Source organism: Palaemon carinicauda, chromosome 14, assembly GCF_036898095.1.
Source record: "Palaemon carinicauda isolate YSFRI2023 chromosome 14, ASM3689809v2, whole genome shotgun sequence".
NCBI lineage: Eukaryota > Metazoa > Arthropoda > Malacostraca > Decapoda > Palaemonidae > Palaemon > Palaemon carinicauda.
In genome coordinates, this window is record NC_090738.1 from 127,194,661 (window position 1) to 127,219,044 (window position 24,384).

The 24,384-nt window shown below is 35.3% G+C and overlaps 2 protein-coding genes and 1 long non-coding RNA gene across 3 annotated transcripts in view; 2 read left to right on the forward strand and 1 right to left on the reverse strand.

Moving 5' to 3' along the window:
• The window catches only part of LOC137653755 (BRCA1-A complex subunit Abraxas 1-like), a 64,289-nt gene extending 62,977 nt beyond the window's left edge, over positions 1–1,312 (forward strand). Inside the window, exon 7 of the mRNA XM_068387379.1 lies at positions 470–1,312. Within this exon, the coding sequence (XP_068243480.1) occupies positions 470–1,086 (617 nt within the window). The 3' untranslated portion in view covers positions 1,087–1,312. The remainder of the gene's footprint in view (positions 1–469) is intronic.
• A 1,120-nt stretch (positions 1,313–2,432) lies between these two features.
• LOC137653354 (uncharacterized) lies at positions 2,433–5,209 on the forward strand. The gene is made up of 3 exons (XR_011046453.1): positions 2,433–3,038; positions 3,457–3,537; positions 5,091–5,209. It is a non-coding gene; the product is annotated as an uncharacterized lncRNA (long non-coding RNA).
• Positions 5,210–8,342: 3,133 nt separating this feature from the next.
• The window catches only part of LOC137653756 (uncharacterized), a 57,374-nt gene continuing 41,332 nt past the window's right edge, over positions 8,343–24,384 (reverse strand). The window contains exons 2-7 of the mRNA XM_068387380.1: positions 21,120–21,332; positions 18,808–18,946; positions 18,384–18,510; positions 17,814–17,862; positions 16,912–17,091; positions 8,343–11,043 (exon numbers count right to left, since the gene is read on the reverse strand). Coding sequence (XP_068243481.1) covers positions 9,582–11,043; positions 16,912–17,091; positions 17,814–17,862; positions 18,384–18,510; positions 18,808–18,946; positions 21,120–21,332 — 2,170 coding nt within the window. The 3' untranslated portion in view covers positions 8,343–9,581. The remainder of the gene's footprint in view (positions 11,044–16,911; positions 17,092–17,813; positions 17,863–18,383; positions 18,511–18,807; positions 18,947–21,119; positions 21,333–24,384) is intronic.

Genomic DNA, 24,384 nt, shown 5'->3' on the forward strand with positions numbered 1-24,384 from the left:
AAGTACCCACGCAGTGAACTAACCTACCATTTATAGGTGCTGTTTAAAGTTTAGCCATAATTTCTGTATTTTTGTTTTATGTATATTAATTTTTTCAGTTATGTCTTCCTGTATTTGCATTGGCAAAATTCTATAAGTTCATAATTCATATAGTGAAGGGTTACTGTATAGATAAATATGGGATACCATTAAAGATAGTGAGTTATGGCTTAAGTAAATATTTCTGCTACATTGTACGGTAATAAGAATAGACATCACAATATTTCTTGATCTTTATTTTAGATTTATTTATATCCTTTGAAATTTTGAATTAAAAGGAATTGATAGTTCTTAGATGTCTTTGAAAAGATATTTATTGAAACTATTCTTTCTGTATGTCATTAATCTTTTCTTTTAGTTTTAGTTCCATGTGATATTATTCCTTTGATGCTTGAAGGAAATGGTTCTCAGTCACTGTTTTTGTTTTCAGATTTTACTCCCGAGAATGTCAACTTGAGTGATGATTCAAACCTCATGGATTTTGAAGAATTTTCATCTAGTCATTTGCAAAACAAGAGAGGAAAGTCTAGTCCTGTTAAAGGTTCAGTAAGGAGGAAGAACATTGGTAGAGGAAGAGCAACTAAAGAAGAAAAAGTTTCTTCTGATCCATTTGGCTTTGTTAATAAAGAAATGGAGAAGTTACAGGTAAGAGGGCGAGGCTCTCCCACAAAACGATCGAACAGATCTAGAACCAATACCCCATCACCTGGGAGAATTTTGACTGGTGCGAGGTCAGGAGCTGAAGGTGTTTCTCAGAGACGTTCATCAGAATCAGCGGGATCAAACGAAAGTAGTCCTGTGACACTTAACAAACGTTCCAAAAGTAGTAGTGGTGCGTCTTCTCAACGGAACTCACAGGATGATTTTCTTGAAGGGAGACCTAAAACTGCTCGAACTCTTGCACGAACAGCTTCTAAAGACTCGCAGTCAAAACTTACTAGAAGTCAGAGCCCTGCTGTTGCAAATGCAAAGGGTAATAAGCCAAATAAACTCAAGAAAAAAGAAGCTTGGGGTAGCAAATCTGATTCTGGATCCCAAGATTTTTAAATTCATGTAATGAGATAGTAGAAACAAAAGACAAGTTTATTGTTACCAAGTATTTTACTTGAATGCAAGTTATAAGAATTTCTCTGAGTTATATTGTACCTGACCTACATAAATTTTCTAGTTCTTTGACTTCTATTATAGATATTTGGTTTCTGTTCACTTCAGTTTTGAGGTGATCATAATATAGTGAGTGGGGTGTTTGAAGTTTTTTTTTTTTTTTTTTTTTTTTTTTATTAATGCAACAATCAACATCTCATGTTTAAAATGATGTGAACTAGACTAGTTATAGTACTTCATGTTACAAAGTATAAGTTATGGACATTAAGAAGACAGTTTGGCCAGTTTTTCTCCATCATAAGAATAAAAAAAACTTTATTTTGATTAATTTATTATCTGTATGCATTCTCATATTGGAACAAAAGGAAAAACTTTAAATTATGTTGTTCAGATAATCACACGTGGATTTTGGAAAAATTTTTTTTTAAATCGATAGATTAATGTATATGCTTCCTGTTGCATTATGTAATGATTATGAAAAAAATTTGAGGTATTGTAGCTAGAAATTTTGAATAGAATATAGAGTAATCTTGCCTCATTTCAAAGGCAGTTGTCACTTTTTATTTTATAGGTTTTCTTATATTAGCGAAATCTAAATTTGTCAGTTACAATGCCGTTTGCCGTGGTGATAAATGTATGCCATCTTTAAGGAAAATTTCAACCACAAATAGAATAATTTTTACTCCTGTGTTTGAGGTTTATTATAGCATTTGAAATGAGGTGAAGAAATAGTTAAAGATTTCTTTTCAGCTTGGAACAGAGCACATGAACATTGTATACCACAAAATCCTTTATATATCATGGGGGCCAATGTTTATTAAATGAAAGTTTTAAGGTCTTGTAGACAAAGAGTTTGCTTATATAAACCCTGTTGTTCATTGTTTGTAATTTTAGTCATGTAAATAGTTCTTTTTTATAGAAAAAAAAAACTTTTGTAATAGAATTGTACTATGCAGAACTGTACATTGAACTGTTTATTCTCATTGGTCCTGTAGCTCATTCACTCTTCTCTCCACGGAGATTTCTTATTTTTATGTTATATTACACTTCTGTAATAAAGAATAAATTACATGATTTTATATGAATGTTGTCAAATGGACACTTTTATGCTAATATTCCTTTATTCATAATTAATCAATTGAATTAAATTTTATATATGCACATCTTAATCTCAATGCATACTGTATTAAATATTTTTTTATATAGGAAAATAATATACAGTAGTCATTTCTTTTCATTACAGTATAAGTAGTTTGTAATTTAATAACTTCTTAGATTTAATTTAGTAATTTTCTGTAAATATTTCATGTTTCCTTATTGCAGATATACTGTACTTGGCTTCTTACTAAATGTGAGCTTTTATTTATTTTTCACTTCTGTATTATTTAGTATAAATTACCCTTAAAGGTAAGGGTTTGACTTAACCTTATCTGGGGTTGGTCAATGCTTGGAGACAGTACATCTGTTATTCCTCCTTGTTAGATGTTAACTAACGCAAAGGAAAACCTGATCTAGGTCTTGGAAGCCAGTCATTGGCTAAAATTTTCCTTCTGTAGCCACATCTCATAAGTTCTGTTTTTCATTCTGTAGATATTAAAGGGATTTTGACGAAGGTAAAATCTATTTCTGGGCGAGGAACCTGTGTCGCCTAGTGAAATGCTCCTCTAGCATCATTTCTAAGGCATATTTATTGCTAAATATAGCAGAGAAAAAAAGGATGCATGGAATGCCAGGAATAAACCCAGCTCGCTCACTCTATGAGTGTCGGTATAGTAAACTGGGGCGTGATTGAACCACGACCATAGGTCCCTCACCAATTAGACCTCTCCCTCATCAACATCCCCCGGAACAACGAAATGCCGTTCTACACCCGTCTGAGAATGTAGGTGACCTAGGTAAGGATTTCTTATTATTTTTCTAAAAGATATATTTTTTTTTTACTTTTCCAACCCAAGTTTTGTCTTTGAAGTACAGTAGTGTCATCACAACCCCATTAATCATCTATATATGTTTAAACTGCTTTTCCAAATGTTTCCAGTGTTATCAATTTGTCTGTTGTACAAAAGAAGGTAATCTTACCACACTGACGCGCCGTGTTGGGCCTCAGGTGTGCGTTAACTAACAACGTCACTTTTCATTGTGCTGCCCCACAGGGCTGCCGACAGTTTTGTCAATATTCACAAGACATTTCTCCAGTGTATTTTCTATTCTGAATATTTTTCATCCCTTATTACTTTTCAAACGGGTGAATTCTATAATTGCGTACGTGTATGTTTCGTCAAAACACCACTAATCCTATTACATATATTGCAGTCTAATGCTTCAGGATCACTAGTCTTCTGTATGTCAGTCAAAAGAAGGTAGTCTCACCACACACGTCCTCTTGACCATCGGGTATGTATTTTCTCCATTCAATTTTTTTTCTAATTTATTTAATATATTTGTTTCAGCCCCTTTTCACTTTACTATCTATATAAGTGATATGAAATTAATTTGACATTTATTAGGTACAGTGGAATCTCTAATGTTGATTGCATCTCGCCTCAAATAAATCGGTGTGTGAACAAAGTTTTCCAACATGTTGGGTTTGGATATCAAATACTGTATATTCAAGGGTTGAATGGGTAATATTGACTTGCTAAAACCTGTACAGTTGAACTCTTGTAGTCCTCTCTCAATGCACACCCATGAAACTTTTTTTTTTTTTTTTTTTGGGGGGGGGGGGCTTAAATCTTATGGTTTTTTTTTGTTTTATTTGTTATTATTCATGTACAATTGGGTCAAAGAAGATTATTGGTAAGGGTAAGCCTAAAAGAGGTTGATAACATGAAAGAGTTTGATAACCATGATAAAAGAGAGAGAGAACATGTCTAATAATGCCAGAGAGCCTTTATAAAGCCATCAACTCTTTATAACAAAGTAAGTTGAATGTTAAATTATTTCGTCAATTTATGGTAGATAGACTAAGCTAAGCTTACCTAACTTACATATGAAAAGTTGTCTACAGCATTTTATAAAGTTGTTAGGTATTGTACTGTTGCCCTAAAATTAACAATCACCAGATTGATAGGTTTATTTTTATAGCATCAGACATCCTTGTATATTTTACCAGCTGACCTCATGTAAATTGAGAATATGTATTTTATACCTATTTGTGCAGGCAAAACAGTATGAGAAGACATTGGGTAAATTTTAGATAGGACACTATTTGATAAAAGAAACATTGCAAACAATGTATTAAAGTAAAGATTAATTTCAAATATTTTCATAGTAATTTTCGCTAGGTTTGATAGTTAACGCATCACAATTGCAAATAAGACGAAAGTAGCGTTTCTTTTGTTTTCAACATTATTATTTCAAAACTTCTATTTTGTTATTAATTCGCAAGTAGATATTAACAACTATCAGCTGGGAATTAATTTTTCATTCACCAAATTTACCACCCTTCCTCCTGTCTTTTTAAGACTATGTAAAGAATGAAATGATGTAAAAGGTATAGCAAATATTGCATAGTTTAATGATACTTTATAAAAAAAAATATGATAAAACCCTGCAACTCTCATTTTGTTAGTTAGCAATTGTTGTTTTGGGTAAACTGATTGAAAATACAATTGGTTTATTAAATGTCCTATTTAATATAAAGCCTGCTGCTACTTTTATTCTTGTTCACCATTGATTTTTTAGTTGCATATCTTGGTTATGCCATTATGTTATTGTATCTATTAAAAGCTTTTACCAGTTCTTTCCTCACTTAGGTAGAATAGATTATGTACATAGATAATTAAGTTTTGAAAGGGTGCAACCATGGTTGTACCTTGATGAGCCACATACTTTTTTCTGGAACTGATGGCTACCTGGATGAAATGAACTTACATTATTTCTATTTTGCTTTTCTACATCATGTTTAACTTTAATACAGTCTTGATGAAACATTGTCTATCTTTCAGCTGTTGCAAATGTGTGTACCTATGAATCAAAGGATGTTAGAGATGGATGTTGTTGAATTGGCTTGGAGCAGGCAGATCATTAACCTTTTTCGACTAGTAACTAGGACCACCCAAGTCTCAAGGTTAATCGCAAGCTACTGGGTTTCTAAAGAAATGCTAACCTTCTTTATAGTTATTTTTAATAGACCTCGGTTAAGATTTTGGGATTTAAAGACTGCCTTCAGTCATAAGAGCGAGATTGCTCTTATATAGGTAAGTCATTGAATTATTTATTTGTTTAAGAAATGTGGTTGTGATTTATTGGAAAGCATCATTACAAAGAATTCTTTAGCTGGGATCCTTCTGTCATGTAAAAATTGTACTATGTCCTCAGGCTGCTCAGGTTGAAGTTTGTCTTACCTAAAGTCATATCAACTCATCTGTGCTAAGAAAGCTCCATGAATAGCAATTCTCCTAATGCCATGTCAGTTGTTGTCATGGTCATAACCTTGATTGGCCAGTGTCACAAATTTTTCAAACCAAACCCCTTACTTTTTTCAGTTTTAATTGGATTGGTTTCTTTTTTATATACAGTAAATTCATGTAAGAAGTCAATCTATCTACAGGAATTAACATTTCAGATCTGCCTCAACTTGTATAAGGTCCTTAAGACTGCTATATAAAGTAATACACTTTTAGACCTTTTGAGGATAGAAAGTGTTGCTGAAATCTAGGACTTTTTGTTCTCTTAAATGAAAATCTGGTCAGCATAATTGAAAGGGGTATTCCTTCTAAGTGTTGAAATACTTAAATGAGGATGAACCCCGATTCAGTGCTTCTTGTATATGTGCTTATTTGGAGAAACAGGAGACTTATAATCTTTTTAAAAAGTAACTATACTCAGTTAAGAGCATTTACTCGAGTTTATGCTGTAACTTGAAAGGAATATAATTTCACCATAAACGAGCCCTTTCTGGTATAATCCACGATCTTAAATGGCGAGCTATCCTTAAAGCTGCACACTGGCGTAGACTTGACAGTTCTTCGTTTGCTTAAACTACTGTAGATGGATCTGTTTTCAAGTTAATTAACTAGAGTAGCCTTTTAATAAATTTTTCTTATAAAGACAGCTGATAAGCTCTGAAGTTGTCTTTCACTCTTTTCAAGTTTGCAAGAAGAGATTCTTTTTGCACTTTTTTGAGAATTGGTAATGTTACTCCAATAGGTAAATGAGTTTGTGGTAGCTCTAGTCCTACTAAGTACTGCCCAGTTTCCATAATTACCATACTATCTAATGTATTTTAACAAAATGTCTAAATAGGTATGCTGAAGATAATCCTGTATTCCCTAGTTTGAGCTTCACAAAAGCCATAAGGCATGTGATGTCCCTCTTACAATTTCCAATGCTTTTCAGAAACTCTTTGATTGTGGTTAGGAAATTCATTGATTGTATTCAGGAAATTCGTTTGATTGGCCTTGACTTTAGAGCTGCATTTGACATTTTTAATTTTGAGGCCCTTGTCAAATTGTGAAAATTATGGAGGGTGAAGCTTGAACCCTAACAAAATATAAAGTCAAGGATTGTCGCTTCTCAATATCCAGATCTTTGTATGATAATTTCTCTTCAACCATATATGACTCGTATAAAATTCTAGGCAATTCTTGGTTGCAAAGTTACTTTCGAGAAACACAGTCTATTTATCTTTCAGTTGCAGAAAAAATGGCATATTGATTAAGACAATATTTTTAGTCATCAGGAGGTGGTAGGCTACATGCTTCACTACCTATGTCTGCCGTGTGGATGAGTATTTTGGCATTACATCAAGTATCTAATTACTTAGCTCATTCGGTGTTTGCTCCTTAGTGGCTTGTTTTGCTAGCAATTTAAAATATCTCTTTGCTACTGTACTTTGTTTTGGCAAGTACACGATTCTCTACTTATGTTGGCCGCCTGGGCAAGTATTACGTTAGTGTTGCATCACTTAGCTCTAATTGAGACAATGTCTTTTTTTATTTTTCCTGTGCAACACTGTCCATTTGACACTGTCTTTTGACAGTTTAACTTCTGATTTTTGTCATTCAACTCTCATTTTTGTGCCTCGATTGGAAGTAGGCTTTCAATTCCTAGATACCTGGTCCCGACTGTCAGTAAATCCTTGGGTACTAAGGGTTTTGCAAGAGGGCTATTAACTACTGTACTGCTAATCTCTCCCTTAGTTATTGTCTCAACCAGTCAGTCTACAACCGTTCAACGACAGTTTAGAAAGTCCAAAAATTTATACTTAGAAATCAAAATGTTCTCAAATGGGCTGTGGAACAGGTCAGTCCTCTCTGCCTTGGGCTCTATCATTACCTTTTCTTGTTATCAAAATTTTCCTTGGTGTGGCAGGCTGGTGTTGAATTTTTCAGTGTTGAGTAAGTTCACGTCCATCAGAAAATTCTTCAAGGGAACTCTTATAATTTTATCAGAAGCCTTAAGAGACTACTGCTTGTTCCTGGTCAATACACTTCCTGGGACAGTGCAAGGAATCTACTGCTTGTTAATGATTGACCAATCTGATACTCATTTTCATGTGCATCTCTACATAGATTCAAGGAAGTATCACAAGGTTTGTCTGTGGAGATAAGGTGTTCCAGCTCAAGTGCTTTTGCTTTGGTTTGAACACAATTTCATAGGTCTTCACAAAGGTCACCTAGTGCAAGGTGGCTACATCTGTTATTGCTAAGGGTCCTTTTGTACTTGTATTAAATCCAGGTCCTGTTTATTGATGTCAACGATTAGAGCTGTTGATGTACCAGAAATTCCTTCTGTGTTCACTCCACACCTTGGACAGTCTAATCAATTGATTGAAGCCTGCCCTGTCCCCAGGCCAGTTTATTCTCTATTTGATGATGATAATAGCTTGTTCCTTTCTTGACCTTCCCTTCTAGCAGAATAATCAAATTCTCCGTGGACTTGTTGGAGGAGTTTTAGACTCGCAAGTCTGTGTCTTCTGGGAACCATGGCCTTCTTATAAATGTTAATACCACATGCTACGCTGAGGATAGAGTAAAACTACTCTAGTTCCATCTGAGCCGTTGAGGCAGATTTCTAGACCTTAAGTTCAATCATATTGTTATGTATACTTACTTCTTTTTAAATTGTACTGTTGATATGATATGTATGTCCAAATCAAGGACAAATTGCAGCAGAAAATTTATACATTCACAATGAATGGAAAATCAAAACAAAACTGTAATATTTTCATTTATGATAAAGCAATACAATTATTTGAGAATTAAACTTATAAATAAAAGTAAAGAAAACAGATAAAAATATATATATAAGATTGTGAGAACTACTAGCTATAGCACCTGCATATTTTATGTGAACAAATGCGAGTCAGCGAGCCAAGACTGATCACAAAATTTCTACTTTGATTTACAGGTTTGTATACCATCTGAATACAGTATAACAATCGAGGACCATTTACACAAAATGAGATACCATCTTAGAGTGCGTTTACTTTTCAGGTATTCTGGTCTTCTGGTTAGTTTCTACAACTAAATTTCAGCCTAATTTTTATATTGGTTGTTTTATAAAAAGTGGTTCTCAGTAGATCAGTATACCCTGTGCAAACACCTCTCAAGTGATTTAGGTCAAATGCTTATTTGAACATAATTGCATTACGAGTAACAATAACTAAATGTCAACAATAGAGGAATGTTATGATGGAAATATTGAACTCCTTTTGTAGTTATTTAATATACCTAGCACTGTCTGTTTTTAACAATAGACCTTAAAAGTGATATGTCAGTAGTTTGTGGCTATAAGCCATCTGAATACATGATGTGGTATGGATGAAAAGTCATGCATAGTATGATTTGTAAGCAGCCTAGTCACATTCAATAGTACAGTAATCTACTTGGTGACCAGTCTGTATATGAGATGTAGAGTCTCATGGATTTTATCACATTCTTTATAACTACACCTGTACTACAGGCAACTCTGAAGCCCCACTTAGTAACAGAATGCAGTGAGAGAAGGATGCCAAGGAGGCAAGATGGCAGTCACTGGGACAGTCTGTTTTGTGTTGACATCATCTGTATCACTCCTTTTACTTCCTGTACAGTATATTCTTTACATATATAGCATTCTGCTATTCCATGAAATGTCAAAATGATTAAATATGTCCCCATGGACATGAATTTAAATAATAAAATAACAATGATGTCTTCCTTGGCATTCACTTCATTAATATATGAGTAAGCCTTTGGTGACAATGACTCTGGGCTAGACAATGGGATCTAGTCCTTGTTATATATTTGGTTATCAAGAAACATAGGTACCACTCACTGTCTCACAGTTTTGTGATGCTCAAGCAAGGGCATGAATTGGGTCCTTTCTCTCGCTCTTTCTCTCTCACTATTCCTGTGATTTTCACACTTCACGTCCTGCATAAGTTATGACTAGAAAACATTAGCATCATAAATGTTAAGTACACTTGGGAACACCATACTGAATAACTGTCATCAAAGTCGCAAGTCCCTGGTCTTGGCTATTCGGAAGCTCATGTGAAGGGAATTACCTCGCATAAAGGGGGCAAGAGCAGTTCTATCAATAGTTGAACGCCTAGGGAGAGTCAAATCTCCACGCAACACATCTTCTGCTTCATCTTCCAACACACAATCGCCATCAAGGGTTTCATGTGCAAGATCAAGTCTGGATAAAGTAAGGTTGTGTCTTGATCCACGAAGATCTGTACGAGATGCTCGGAGATCACTTCGAGAAGCTCGTAAATCAGACTTGGAGGCACGCAGGTCTGCTTTTGAAGCTCGTAAATCTGACCTGGAGGCCCGTAAGTCCGACTTTGATGCCCGTAAATCTTGCCTTGAAGCTCTAAGATCAGCTTTAGATGCCCTTAATTCTGATTTGGAAGCTCTAATATCAGATTTAGAAGCTCTCAAATCAGATTTGGAAGCTCTGAGGTCTGATTTTGATGCTCTCAAGTCAGTTTTTGATGCCCTTAGATCAGACTTTGAGGCATGGAGATCTCCTCTTGAGCCTCTAAGGTCTGCTTTGGATCCTCTGAGATCAGACTTTGAGCCTCTTACTTCACTAGGGACCTTTTTAACAGTGGTGAGTTGTGATATTGCTCTTGAAACAGACCCATTGCATAGTTTTTCCCAAGGCTTGGTTACAGAACAAAGAGTTGCGTTGTCAAAATGAGTGAGTGATGGCCGTCTTCCGTTAAGATCTGAGTAATCATCCCATGAAACAACACTGGCTACATCACCTCCATCATAAGAATCAGAATGGCACAGTCTTGAGTTTTCAGTACGAGCCTCTTCACAGTCATGACAGGAAACACCGCTGTCTACATCTGAATCTCGTAAAATGACCAATTCTTCTGCTACCGGTCGAGGAATTTCAGCGAGGGGCTTAACCATATTGTGGAAGTGTTGAGCAGCTTCGTGCAAATAACGAGGATCATCAATGACAAGGGAAGCACGTCGGGTGGCTCTTGATGGATGGTGATGTTGTTGAAGGCTCCTTAATGTTTCTTCCATGTCAACACTTAGCCTTTGCCCTTTGCTCCGTTGTTTCCTACCAAGTGTTGCTGAACTTCCAATCTGTAATTGTGGGCGCTTTGGTTTCTGTTGCTGTACCTGGTGTTGTTGCTGCTGTTCCTCTGGTATTGTGCAGTGACACAGAGGGGGAACAACCAAATTACTGTAGCCTTCTGTAAATGTAGGACTGCTGCTAGAATCACTAGAATAAGCAGAATCTGCATGATCAGTTTCTGGTAAGGGATATAAATGGTCGTTTGTTGTTGGATACTGGGGAGTATAGTTTTCATCATATTCAGTGGGATAATCAGTGGCCTCTTCAGTGTCTTCGTTGAATGATTCGGTAATAATGTCAGTATGGACTTGTGAAAGTGCTGCAGTCATCCAGGCATGGTTTAGACAATCATCTACTGTCATTCTGTCACTGAAATTAAAAAGAAAAACTGTCAACTGCCAAGTATAATTATTAAAAACAAAAAGTTTATTGATACAAAGCCCTTTTCTTACTGAAACTTATCACTTTGGCATATAAAAAAATATATAATTTAAAGTAGAGTAATAAAAAATATTAAGTAGCTGAAGGCTAAATGAAGATTACAAATATAAATTTTAAGCAATTTGTGTTTAAACCCAAGTCCTTTAAAATAGGGAATATCTTCAGTGAAGCTAGAACAGCTGTTGAAATCTTAAGTGAGGTAGCTAATGACAAGTGGTAAGTGTGGACAATTACCGCCGACCACCTGCTGTCATAGGCTCTTCTATTTAACCTTTGGTTCAGGACTGAGGGGGGTGTTTAGGTAGGAAGTTTAACTTTAAAAGACTCAGGTTTGTATATCTAGGAAAAATACAAACTACTTTTAACATCTTTTACTTCTTCCTACTTGTATACATTAAAATTTATTTCTTCCTACTTGTATACAAATCTTTCGTCCTTTAAAATAGGGAGACTCACTTATGGGTGGGTAGAAAGTCCCAAGAGAACCGAAATGATGGGTGTTTTTTTTTTTTTTTTTCACCCAGAAATATGCCAGGCACTATTAGTAGGCTAATAGTGCCTGTCCAGTACTTGGTTGAAGTAAGAATATTTCTCCCGCAAAGGGAAGAGGAAGTCTGCAATGAAATACCTTGTACAGGATGACTGATGGAAGGTATTCATTCCACTATCCTCCCACTCATAAAGGGAGGAAAGTGGGAGTACTACTACTTACAGATCTGGTATAATAAAAAGGATGCTTAGAAAAATAGCACACTGGCATCAAAGTCTGATCCAGTGGGTAACCGTACAAAAACTTTGAATCCCAAAGATTGGGAGCTCTTGGGCTTATAGCATCTTGCTTTTCCAACTAGGGTTGTAACTTAAATAGTGATAATAATAATAAGAGCAGTAATTCTACCCTTCCTCTTGACTATGGAGCACTTTACCATAGAAAAGTTGCATCATACTGAATAAGGTAAGGCAGCTGGACTGCCTACATAATTATAGAGCTGTCACCACAAGGCCAAAAGCAAGTGTTGAATGACTTGAAAGTATGCTCTCTTTGGAAGGCTGAAGGTTGTTTGTGTATCCAAACTTCAACACCTGTACGACTGTAGATTCTTCGGAGCCTATGTGAGATAAACACTTATCTTCGTGAGCTCTATATTCGGGTGATACCTCGACTCCCTCAAAGATCAAAGCCCTTCCTCAAAAAAGTCAAAAGATGTTAGGAAGAAAATGTGTTGCGACATCTCTTTATTGGTTATGCCAGTGCCATGCAAGAGATGCTAATACTTGAGTAAGAGATATAAGGTTCTTCCAAAAGCTATGACTGGAGAAGTAACCCTAAACATAAGATGGTTCATATTCCATGGTAGTTCAAGGGTAGTATTTTATTAATACGGACAGATTGGGAATTATTCTACAAGTGGCCATCTGGGAGCAACCGGAGTCATTTTGAGGCCTGTTGTAGTTAACACCAGTTGATCAAGTGGCAAACAAGCCAAGCGAAGGGAAGTAAACGTCCAAGAAATCTTATGGGTGATGGAAGACCATTGAAAACTGCTCATGGGTCTCTGATGGAGGGGGACAGAAGGAGCTTTCTGTTAACCATGTAATGAACAGGACAGTTCTCAATGATTCCTTCAGGGAAATAAGCCTCTTCCCTATGCAAGGATGTAAGGGCTAATCCAAGCTTACAACTTGCCATGGACAACTGAGCCTGTCTGATAATACTTTCCTCAATCAGAAATTTACATGGCTGACAGTTATAGTGTTGGTACAAAGTATACTTGCATCTGCTATGTTAACATGCAAATGGGGGAGGTTTAAAGTCCACTCATAAATGGCAGAGGCAAGGGACAATGACAATGCCCTAGAGACTGACCATATATACATATGATCAGTGCTCAAGCCCCCTCAAAAGGGGGAGGGCCAGGCAATGCTGCTGATGATACAGCAAGTAGACCTATAGGCTACCCCAAACCTCCAATCCTTAGCTCACAAGGATGGTGAGGTTGCACAAACTACAAGAAACTATAGAGTTTAAGCAGGAACTCGAACCCCAGTCTAGCAATCACCAGGAATGGACGTTTTCAATAGGCCACCACAACCCTTGAATGAGATTGAGCCCTTTCACTTGTTGATTTGGGCTACTGAAGTGGTGATGTTGCAACAACACTACTGATTACCTCCTCAAACTAAAATTGGAATACTTACAGTAAGGACACTGGATTTCCAGAATGTTAAAGGATAAAAGTTCACTGACCACACACTTTAGGCAACCAGGTAGCTCAGATGCACGCCTCACCTGTCCTTCGATGTACTTAAAACAGTTGCATATCAGTTAATAGTGGATAGTGTGGTACTCCCCAGGAGGGGTTTCCTCGTGCAGCCACCCGGAAGATGGCCCTGTGCCTCCTGGCTTACTGGAACAGGATGGATTTGGGGGACTTCTGAAGGCTGACCAGGAATTGTTCAAATCATCAATAGGATCTCTAGTGCCACCACCAGAGATCCTATCGGTGATTTGTGGAAAGAGCTTCTCTGAGGAGGAAGTTGGCTGGGAGACAATGCTATTGTCATGCTGTGTTCAAGAACACTATAGGTCTCCGAGAAAAGGGGACAGGCCTCCAGAATGCAGCAAGTTCCCATTCCAAAGATTACTAACTACTCATGAATGGGTATTGTGCAGACCTATTCTTAAAGCCAGAACCCTTTAAAGAAACTAACCATTAGATCAGGAAGTCCTGCCAAGCAGTTTTCCTCTCCACCACTGGAAGCATGAGACTCCTCGGAAGGGGAGACAGGCCAACCGAAAGAATGATGCCTCAACCAGTTCACTGCACTCTAGTACAAGAAAGTCCACAAGGAACCCAAGTCCCTTGTACTTCAAGAGGGTAGAGAGTTAGGCAGGGCTACTCCGGAGACCTTCTCTCTCCCTGCAAAAAATTAATGCTCTGACCAAAAGACAACTTCAAAATTAATCAGGGACTGAAGCCACACCAACACAGCAGTCCTCAGGGAGAGAACAATCTCTAGTATTGATCAAGGCAGGGGCATAAGAAATACCTCATGCTCTTCTCTCTGATGACCAAGATAGGGAAGCAGTGTTGACCTCATCCCTAGGCACAGAGATGAGGCACACTCACTGGCACTCTTAACACAGACACGGGCTGTGGTCTCAAGCACAGAAAGGGAGGGGTCCATGTGGTCCGGTAATAGACATGGGAATGAATCTAAAGCTAATTGTGGGGGGGGGGCACCAGGAAGTACATACAGGTTTACAGTCCCCATACCCTTCTACGCTCTAAGCTTGACCACTGATACTGGCACTAGACACCGCAGGACATTGAGGGCCTACCAGTAAGACATAATGCTTGGTTTGTTGTTGGCAGTTTGCATGTCAGAGCTCCTAGCACATGTGGAGTGTGGAGATAATCTCACACGCCACAATTCTGAAAACCTAGATCAGAGTTCTCCCTACTCCTGAAGCATATTCCCCAAGACTATGCCAGAAGTGTATACCCAGAAGCTTTTGCTACGGTGACCTCTATGTGGAGTGCTTAATAGTCTTAATGGCAATTCATGGGATAACCAAGAATAACACGGGAACTTAGCTTTCTCGCTCCTCAACACAAACGTCCGCGTATGGGAGGACACAATCTACACTCAGTAAAATGGAGCTAATTGTAAATAATTGTGCTATGTAGTGATTGGATCAATCTCCGGTATTTGTACGGGGTCACTGACTGCTGGCACTAGAATCACTAATGGGACCAATGATACTGGCACTGGACATTAAAGTTAAGTATCCTTACCTACCCACTCCCTCAAGACATTGAGGGCCTCTATCTACAAGACCTAAAGAAGGCTAAGACTTCCTCAGGTCACTTGTTGTAGGCAGTCTGTGTATACCAGAGCTTCCAGCATATGTTGAAGTGTGGAGATCATCTCACAGACCACAATCCTGAAAACACTCCTTGATATGGATCCAGGTTCTCCATGTTCCTAAAGCAAGTTCTTTGGGACTAGCAAGGATAGCATACCCATAACCTTTAGTTACAGCAAACTTGATGGGGAGTGCAAAGTACTAGACAATCTTTCCAGCAATTCGGGGGCTTTCCAAAAATAACACTGGTGGAGATTTAGCCTTCCCACTTCTCAACATAAACACCTGCCTGTGAGAGGTCACAATCTACATACTGTAAAAAAGGCAGAATTGTAAACAATTATGCCCCTAAGTAGTGACTGGATCTATAGCCAGTTCATCATAAACTAAAGGAGTGTCCAATATTCACTTGCAGTTCTGCTTTGTTCCATTATTTTACTCAAAGCCAATATTATTTATTCAGACTAAAAAGTATAAGATTAAACTGTCTTGGATAGGATAGAACAATACATCTGTACTTGATGTGGGCGAAGACTAAAGTCATGGTTATAGGCAGCTGTTTGGGCATGGCTACTCGCCTGCGTTCACTACCTGTCATTAAATATCTCATTGCCAATTTCATTGCCCATTCAAGAATGAAAGGTATGTATACACTTGGGAACAAAATTTTCATTGCCATATAAATTCTGCCATTCAAGACATATTTAGTGGTACCACCAACTTATCCAAGAAATGCTTGGTACAGTTGCAATATGTACTGTATTTACGGTACAATACAAAAATGGTTGCTATACAACAGTCAAATACTTGGTATGTAATCATGCTGAGCAAGTCAATGAGATAGGTAGTGTTGGGCCGATAGTAAATATACTGTAATTGCCCTAGTACTGTACTGTATTGTCAGAATGGGCAATGCAAAAATTACAGGCATTACCCTTCTGTAATGAAGAAAGGGGCCTTATTAGTGGCCCAGGCCACAAGGCTACTGAATTCTATCAAACCCCAAAAAGTTGAAGGGGGATAAACAAGATTTGGCAGTAGGATTGCAACTATTCAGAACCATCATATTTTTCAACTTTTCCCAAAATCCTATGTGAAAAGGATACAGAAATTCTAAAAAGTTTTTATGACTTAATTATTGGCAAGACTTTGATATAAGGAAAACTACTGAAAGTCATGACTAGGATATTGCGGAGATCAAGATAAGGTTTAACTTGTAGCGCAATTCTCTCTTGGAACCCTTTCCATTTGAAGAATACACAATCCTGTCCTGGAGAGTATCTTTGGGATTAACACTGTCATGCTGGCTCAAGTTAAATAATTACACGCATTTCCATCCTACACCCAAGGAAAACAAGTAAAAAGAATGAAGATAGGAGGCAATACATCTGCCTCTTGTAAGAAAGGCTGTAACAATCAGGAAAACCAGAAGCATAAAGATACTTTCTACTACTTAGCTGTGGAATTATTAAATGTTCCTGCATTATTTAATATTTAAAAACTAATTCAAAGATTAGATAAGATGGTCAAAAAGATGTTTTGAAACCTTGTTAACATTAGATAAGATGGTCAAGAGAATGTTTTGAAACCTTGTTAATATAAGAAGGTAGGCCTACCCTCCTCTTTTTTTTTTCTCATAGAAGTGACTGAAATATCACTCACAGACCACCAAACATGAACTCCCGTAAATGTTTAAATTTGGCAGACAAAACTCGATCAGAAGATTGAACAACACCATATGAAAAGTAAAAAGACAGAAGGATGTCCACCAAAGAAAGATCAATCGAGCAAACATAACTATCTTCGAGAGACACCAGGGAAGGTTTATAAAAAAAGTAAAATGGTTAAAATGCAAGTATATTAAAGTAGGCAAACACTAGATTACCATTAAAAATTGAATAACCAAGAGCAAACGCCATAAATACCTTGGTTTTTTGACAAGAAGGCCACAGATGAAGTCCTTGGCATGAACTGAAATATCAGCAAACAGCTCCTCGGGAAAGTCAAATTCAGCTTGTGTGATATTAACAAAGGTCTCTTGGTCAGTGTCCCCACCAAAGGGTGTACAGCCTGTCAGGAACACGTAGGTCAAAACTCCAATAGCCCTGTAAAAGAATTAATAAATTTAACATCGATAATTTTCAATGCACATAAACATTTCTTTTCAAAAATTATTAGAAAAATATTTTAGTACTACATACTGTCCCTTTGACCTTATTTGAAAGAGAAAATTTAATTCAGTGATGGGAAAAGAATATATTAGCATAATGTAGTGTTTATATTGCTATAAATAAAGTGTAGTTATTATTGTTATTCCTTAGAGTAACTAGTACTTTGCTAAATTTACAGAACAAAATGGCAGAAAAGTTTTGGGGAGAAACTAGCTTTATTATATCAATGGAGAAAATGTTCACGAGCAGAAAATCAATAGTTCTACAGAGCCAACATCGCAACCAGTGCATTGCATTGGAAGACTAGATCAAAGGGACATCAAATAGGAATTTCCAAAAGTCAGTGTAAAATTAAATTAGCAACTTTTTAAATTATAACTAATATTTGCAAAGACTAGATAGTACACTGTATATGCAGCATATGATGATAACACCACTGAGGCTTTATTCTTAATAAGTGTTTAGTGTTTAAAAGTAATGTCATTCAAATATTTTGTTTCGAATGTAATTGAAAAAAAATTTACTTAGTAACATCAACATAGCCATATGATTTGATATGATTACTGCAATTATTGTTTAAAATGATTGAATTTACTATGAAATTTGCTAATAACCTTGGTAGAAAAAACAAACAATTCTAAAGTAAAGTGACTTACCACATGTCTGTTGCCAAGCTGATAGGCTCAAAGTTAATCACCTCTGGAGCTGTAAAAGGAAACTTAATTAAACAAGTGGACTCTTGAGTTTCTACTGCTAGTTATTAAGGGTGAGTTTATGAATTTGGGCTATATGGCCCAACACTACAGCTAGGGAGTATGGAGGGCTTCAAACATAACTAAGTTTTTGGTTTACAATACCGACCCTCAGAATATAGAATATAGTATTAAGATTTTGAGAAGATATAATTGCCCAATAAAAATGATAAAACTACAAATTCTTTTTTTTAAGTACTGAATAAAATTTAATGAAAGAAAGCATTAAAATACATTGTATTGAAACCAATAGTGTATATGCTTAGAAACTACTGTACAAAGAGATATGTAGGTATTACCGTAACATAAGTCAATGAAAATAAAATAAATTGGTCAGGCATTTTTGTTAGTGCTGTTTGGATGATGATATATATACTACTTCCTTTTAACATTTTGGGTTTATCAAATCTACATAAAGACTGAAAACTGTAAAATAAAGGTAGACAAAATACAATGTGGAAATTTTCAGCTTACCAACGTAATCAGGGGTTCCCATAATTTGAGTAATTTCGGTTCCTTGGGCAATGACCCGGGAAAGTCCGAAGTCCACCAGCTTGACACCTGCTTCAGGAGTCTGGCCCATCATTACCAGGTTCTGGGGCTGGAACAATATAAAAGGGTTTTAAAAATATATTCAGGATATAAAGTAAAATATAAAAAGTATTCTTGTATTTGATACAAAAGCAAATGACGTTAACCTCTGTAGCTCAACCACAACTGGTAATTCTACAATAGTGAAAAGTTTATATCCACATTCATTTTTACAGTATTTACCTTCCCTGTCAAGAAAATTTACGTTTTATTTTTCAACCCCACATATATATCCACATTTGTTTTATTCAAGTTTATAATATAGTTGTGTCAATTTTTAACGAAGGGGCAAAGAGTTTCCCTTAACCTTTATATCAAGATGGGCGATTGTGTGAGCATGCAGGAAAGACAGGCCTCGGAGTACTTGTTGCAAGATGTTGCGGACGTCACATTCTGGAACGGAGACAGCATCGTCGAGCAGGCGTTGAAGATCTCCACCACCAGCACTATAAAACAAAATAAATAATAACAAAAATGGAAATACACTTCTGCAACTAACACTTAGCTAACATAGCAAACTTAGATTGAAGCTAAAGTAAAATCACCATAGCATTATTAAATCTATTGGCTCTACCAGAAAACTGAACCAATTAAATATTAATATATGAAAAATTAAGATGGCACTGAATGGCCTGGCCTCACATACCTAAGGTTTAGCTTATATAGTTCAAATTCCACATATTCAATTATAAAATTTAATGTGTACTATAGTTGAAGTTACAGTACCCCTTCAACTGCAGAATGGAAATTAAGAATGAGTCATCAAGGCTGATCAGTTATTCCAATCCTTAATCTTATTAGTAAACTTTCTCTTATCTTCTGAGCATTTATTATCATAGGATGCTCAACGAGAAAAAACGTCTGTTGTTTCATGGCGCAAAATTACCATACAGCGTGATGCCTATATGGTACTTTTCTCTCTTTTAGACTGATACACATCATATGAGTTTTTAGTATTTGATGCTCTATGTATATCAGCTTGCAGTCAGTGTCTATACTTGGGAAAACAGTAAAATCATTTGAATTCAACATATATACAGTATTTTCTTTGTACTTACATATGGTTATAATATGTAATGAGCATTTTGCTATTAATACATTGAGATAAGTAAATAGAGATATACAAGATGGAAAGCTAGACGTGCCTTGTGTTGCCATGCACCGACGCTTCTGCGTCCGTTTGCCCCAATCAGCACATGGCATAGAATGAAAGTCGAGTAAATGACAATGCATGCCATGACCATCCATCAGATGTGGTATTAAGACTTTTCTATTCTGACAACAAGCCAGGTGAGAATAAGTGGTCTCCTTTCATCTCTGTATAAGAAATATGCACCATCTAATGATCAGGGAATACAGAAATTACAAAAAGGAGATTTATTATGTGTTACCTCGTATCAAAAGTTGGGTGATTACTGTCTTGCAAACTAATTTGAAAATTATATAATAAATTCGAGCAAAAATTATTCAGGCTATAAAGAGAATACTTATGCGCCCTTATGTGGAAATTATATTACATTACCACATCCCTGACCGAACCAATGATCCAAAGAACTCGCTCACCTATCTGATAAAACAGGAGAATAATCTATGTAATTGTCAGAAACAGACATCCTGAACAACAAGATTGTTCTCAAGAGGCAAGTCAATTAAGAACGACTTTTATGTACGATCAGTGCAATACACCTGCACTTGTTCTTTTAATACAATTGGATTGTGTAATCTATTAAAGTTGAGCAAAGTATCAGTTCCTGCTCTGCCTAACCTCACAGCAATTAATTAGATCATTTAAAGTCACAAGATTGATTTCTGGATAACAGTGGCAAAAAAGTGCATATGTGTGTGCCCCCCCCCCCCCCCCCCCCCCGCCCCCAATACACACAAATGGGAGTTCAGGTTCCACAATTGATCCACTGTCTTGGGTTAGAGTTCTCTTGCTTGAGGGTACACTCGGGCACACTATTCTATCTTATTTCTCTTCCTCTTGTTTTTTAAGTTTCTATAGTTTATATATTAAAGATTTGATTTAATGTTGTTATTGTTCTTTAATTATTTTATTGTTATTGTCTATTACCTTGTTTTCTTTCTTTACTGGGCTATCCCTGTTGGAGCCCCTGGGCTTATATCATCCTGTTTTTCCAGCTAGGGTTATATAGCTTAGCTTATAATAAAAGAGGACGCAGTTACTTTTGTTTTCTGAAAAGTGTATTAACCTACTAATAATGATGGGTTGTAGCCTAGGCAAAGGAAAGTATGGGTTGAGTAACTTCATCCCATAATACATTTCAAGAGCCAGTAGTTCCCTTTTTTAGAGTAGGTAAAATAAATAATAAATAAGTATATATATATATATATATATATATATATATATATATATATATATATATATATATATATATATATATATATATATTATATATATATATATATATATATATATATATATATATATATATATATATATATATATATACACACACATATACATATATGTGTGTGTGTAATTGTATATATTTGAAGGGCATTTCATATAATTCTTAAAACCAGAACTGGTGGTAACAACTGAAAGTAAAAAAAAAATAAATCAGGTTAAAGAAGAAGAATTTATCTCTTACTTACAATTCAAGTAAGATGATATACTCCGTTCGGGTCTCATAAACATGGTGGAGCCGGACGATGTGGGGATCCCGCAGGCCCAGCAGAAGGACAGCGACCTCGTGTCGGGCCTCGCACTCCAGGGACACGTTTCGGCGGCGTCGACGGACGTACTTGGCAGCAAACAGCTGACCGGTGGCTCGGTGCCGGGCCCGACGCACGGCTGCGAACTTGCCTCTGGAAATGAAAAATAAAAGTAAATTATTGGTGAAAAGGCTATTTTTGTCGTAAGGGTATACCAAGATTCTATTGGTAAACAATATTGAAAAAGATAAATTATTAGTGAAAAAAACTATTTTTGTCACTAGGGTATAAAAATACTCTAGAGGTAAACAGTATTAAAAAGTAAATTATTAGTGAAAAAAAAAAAAACATTTTTGTCATTAGGGTATAACAATATTCTAGAGGTAAAAAATGTTAAAAAGTAAATTATTACTGAAAAAAAAACTTTTTTTTTTTTCATTAGGGTTTAACAATATTCTAGAGAAAAACGATATTAAAAAAAAAGTAAATTATTATTGATAAAAAAACTATTTTTAGCATTAGATTTTAACAATATTCTAGAGGTAAACAATATTGAAAAATGTAAATTATTAGTGACAAAAAACTATTTTTGTCATTAGGGTACAATATATTCTTAGAGGTAAACAATGTTAAAAAAAAAGTAAATTAGTAGTGAAAAACACTTTTTCATTAGCGTTTAATAATATTCGAGGGGTAAATAATACCCCAAGTAAACAAAGCAACCATCAGAAATGTCTAATATAACCTAATTATGATACACAAATTATTATACAGCAGCATTAAAATGTTTATCTTACCCAAAGAACCTCATTCATTAAATTCATGACATAGCTTGGTAAATCCAGATTAGAATCTCGCCATGAACGAAGATCTTTAAACTTTAATCATTATAAAAGAAAATTACTTTTATATTATATCTACAGAAAGAAGCGTGTGATATACTGTATGGTTAAACGAAGCCGTCAAGTGTTTAATAATACTCCTCTTATAAACTGAATGCGTTAATTATGACAGCAGACATTATCATCACTCCTCGCCAGCTCATCTTCAACCTATTTAAAACCCAAGGTCTCTTTTTCTCTGCATTTGTTGACGTCTTCATAAAAATATGTCTGTACTGTTAAGTAGTGAGTAGATTGGCTTATTCAAGTGATACAAAGTGTAGGAATAAGATATATATATATATATATATATATATATATATATATATATATATATATATATATATATATATATATATATAGATATATATATATATATATATATATATATATATATATATATATATATATATATATATATATATATATATTTACCAATTGGATCCTACATATTTTATCTAGAAATAAGATATATTTAATTGTTCTTTCACGGACAAAAGCCCATTATATCCTATATATATTTTAAAGATTGATTGAATTAACCGTTAAATTGACTTGAAAAGAATATCATATTCTTAATCTCCAACTAATTTTTTCTACATTTAGTATACAAATCAATATAAACAAACGGCAAATGGTTTTAACACATACTGTACAATACACATGCATAGTACGTCACTATAGCATTTTCCAGATGTCAAGACACTACAGAACTAGAAAAAAATCAATCAATACCATATACCTGTAGATTATCTACAGTACACAGATATATATATATATATATATATATATATATATATATATATATATATATATATATATATATATATATATATATATATATACAATATATATATATACACACACACACACACACACACACATATATATATATATATATATATATATATATATATATATATATATATATATATATATATATATATATATATATATGCAAGTACCTAGCAATGGTAATTATGAATCCTTTTCTTTACGCTTTACAACCCAAAACTTTACTAGATGTTTGTTCATTTAATTCATTTATGATAAAGAGAAAAGCATCTACACAGGTCGCAATTCCATTTATAAATTAACAACAGTCTTTGGTTGTTGGTGTAATTAAACATTGAGTTTTATACTACATGAATCAATTCCGTAATGAGTGTAATCATGTCATTATTGCCCTTTATAAAAATATAGTCTATCGTTAGGTTACATTTTTGTACATTAGCGTGCTAATAATGGTACGATATTGTCCGCTAATAAGCTTGCCTAAGGTATGATTAAGTGAAATATTGGGATACTAGTTCAAACTAATTAGGAGTCACAGGCTATTTTAAATGAAAATACTACTTAACTACGGTCAATATGATCTACTTACTAAATTTAATTATTATGGTTTAAATTCAACTTTCCTAAAAATTAAGCAACAAATGTTCATCGGAGAATAAGTTGGTATTTAAATACAATTATTAGGCAATCTTGAAATTCGTGAAGAGGGCGTGGCCCCTGGCATAGAGAGATAACCATTCAAATTAACAGAACAAACTACATTCTTGTCTATTTGCCGAGTGCGAAAACATTACATTATGTACATATACATGCGTTATAGACTTATACAAACAAACAATGGAAGCTCTCTCAAGGATAAGACACAAAGCAGCTATAGCTGTTACCACGGAGTAACTCTTGCACGAAGGCACGGCGTGGCTCTCTCTCCCTCTCTCTCTCTCTCTCTCTCTCTCTCTCTCTCTCTCTCTCTCTCTCTCTCTCTCTCTCTCTCTCGCAACTACTTATCTGCCCATAAAAAATAAATACGACTTTCGTCTTTATTGCCAAATCATGACCAGGCTGACCTAATCACGGCTTCTCCGTCTTCCCTTTCTATTTGTTGATAGATAGCTGAATTTTCCTTAACACAATTTTCACAAATGATTAAAATTTAAGGTTATTATCACGATTGCAATAATTACATTACACGAGTTTCAATAATAGTTGGCAGGGCAATTGTAAAGGCCCAAGGGTATTTCGCAAATAGTGACTGGCGTTGATATTAATGATAAGAATAACGAGTGAAACCTTTTTTTTTTTTTGTCATGCTAGAGATGAAATTAACTGAAAATATTAATCCATTCAACAAAAAATACATAGGGGGATATATATATATATATATATATATATATATATATATATATATATATATATATATATATATATATATATATATATATATAAACAGTGTGTGTATGCATTTGTTTGTGTCGGGTGAAGGTTTTCTCTCCTGAACGGCCATGGTCGATACTCAGCCATCCAAGACCGAA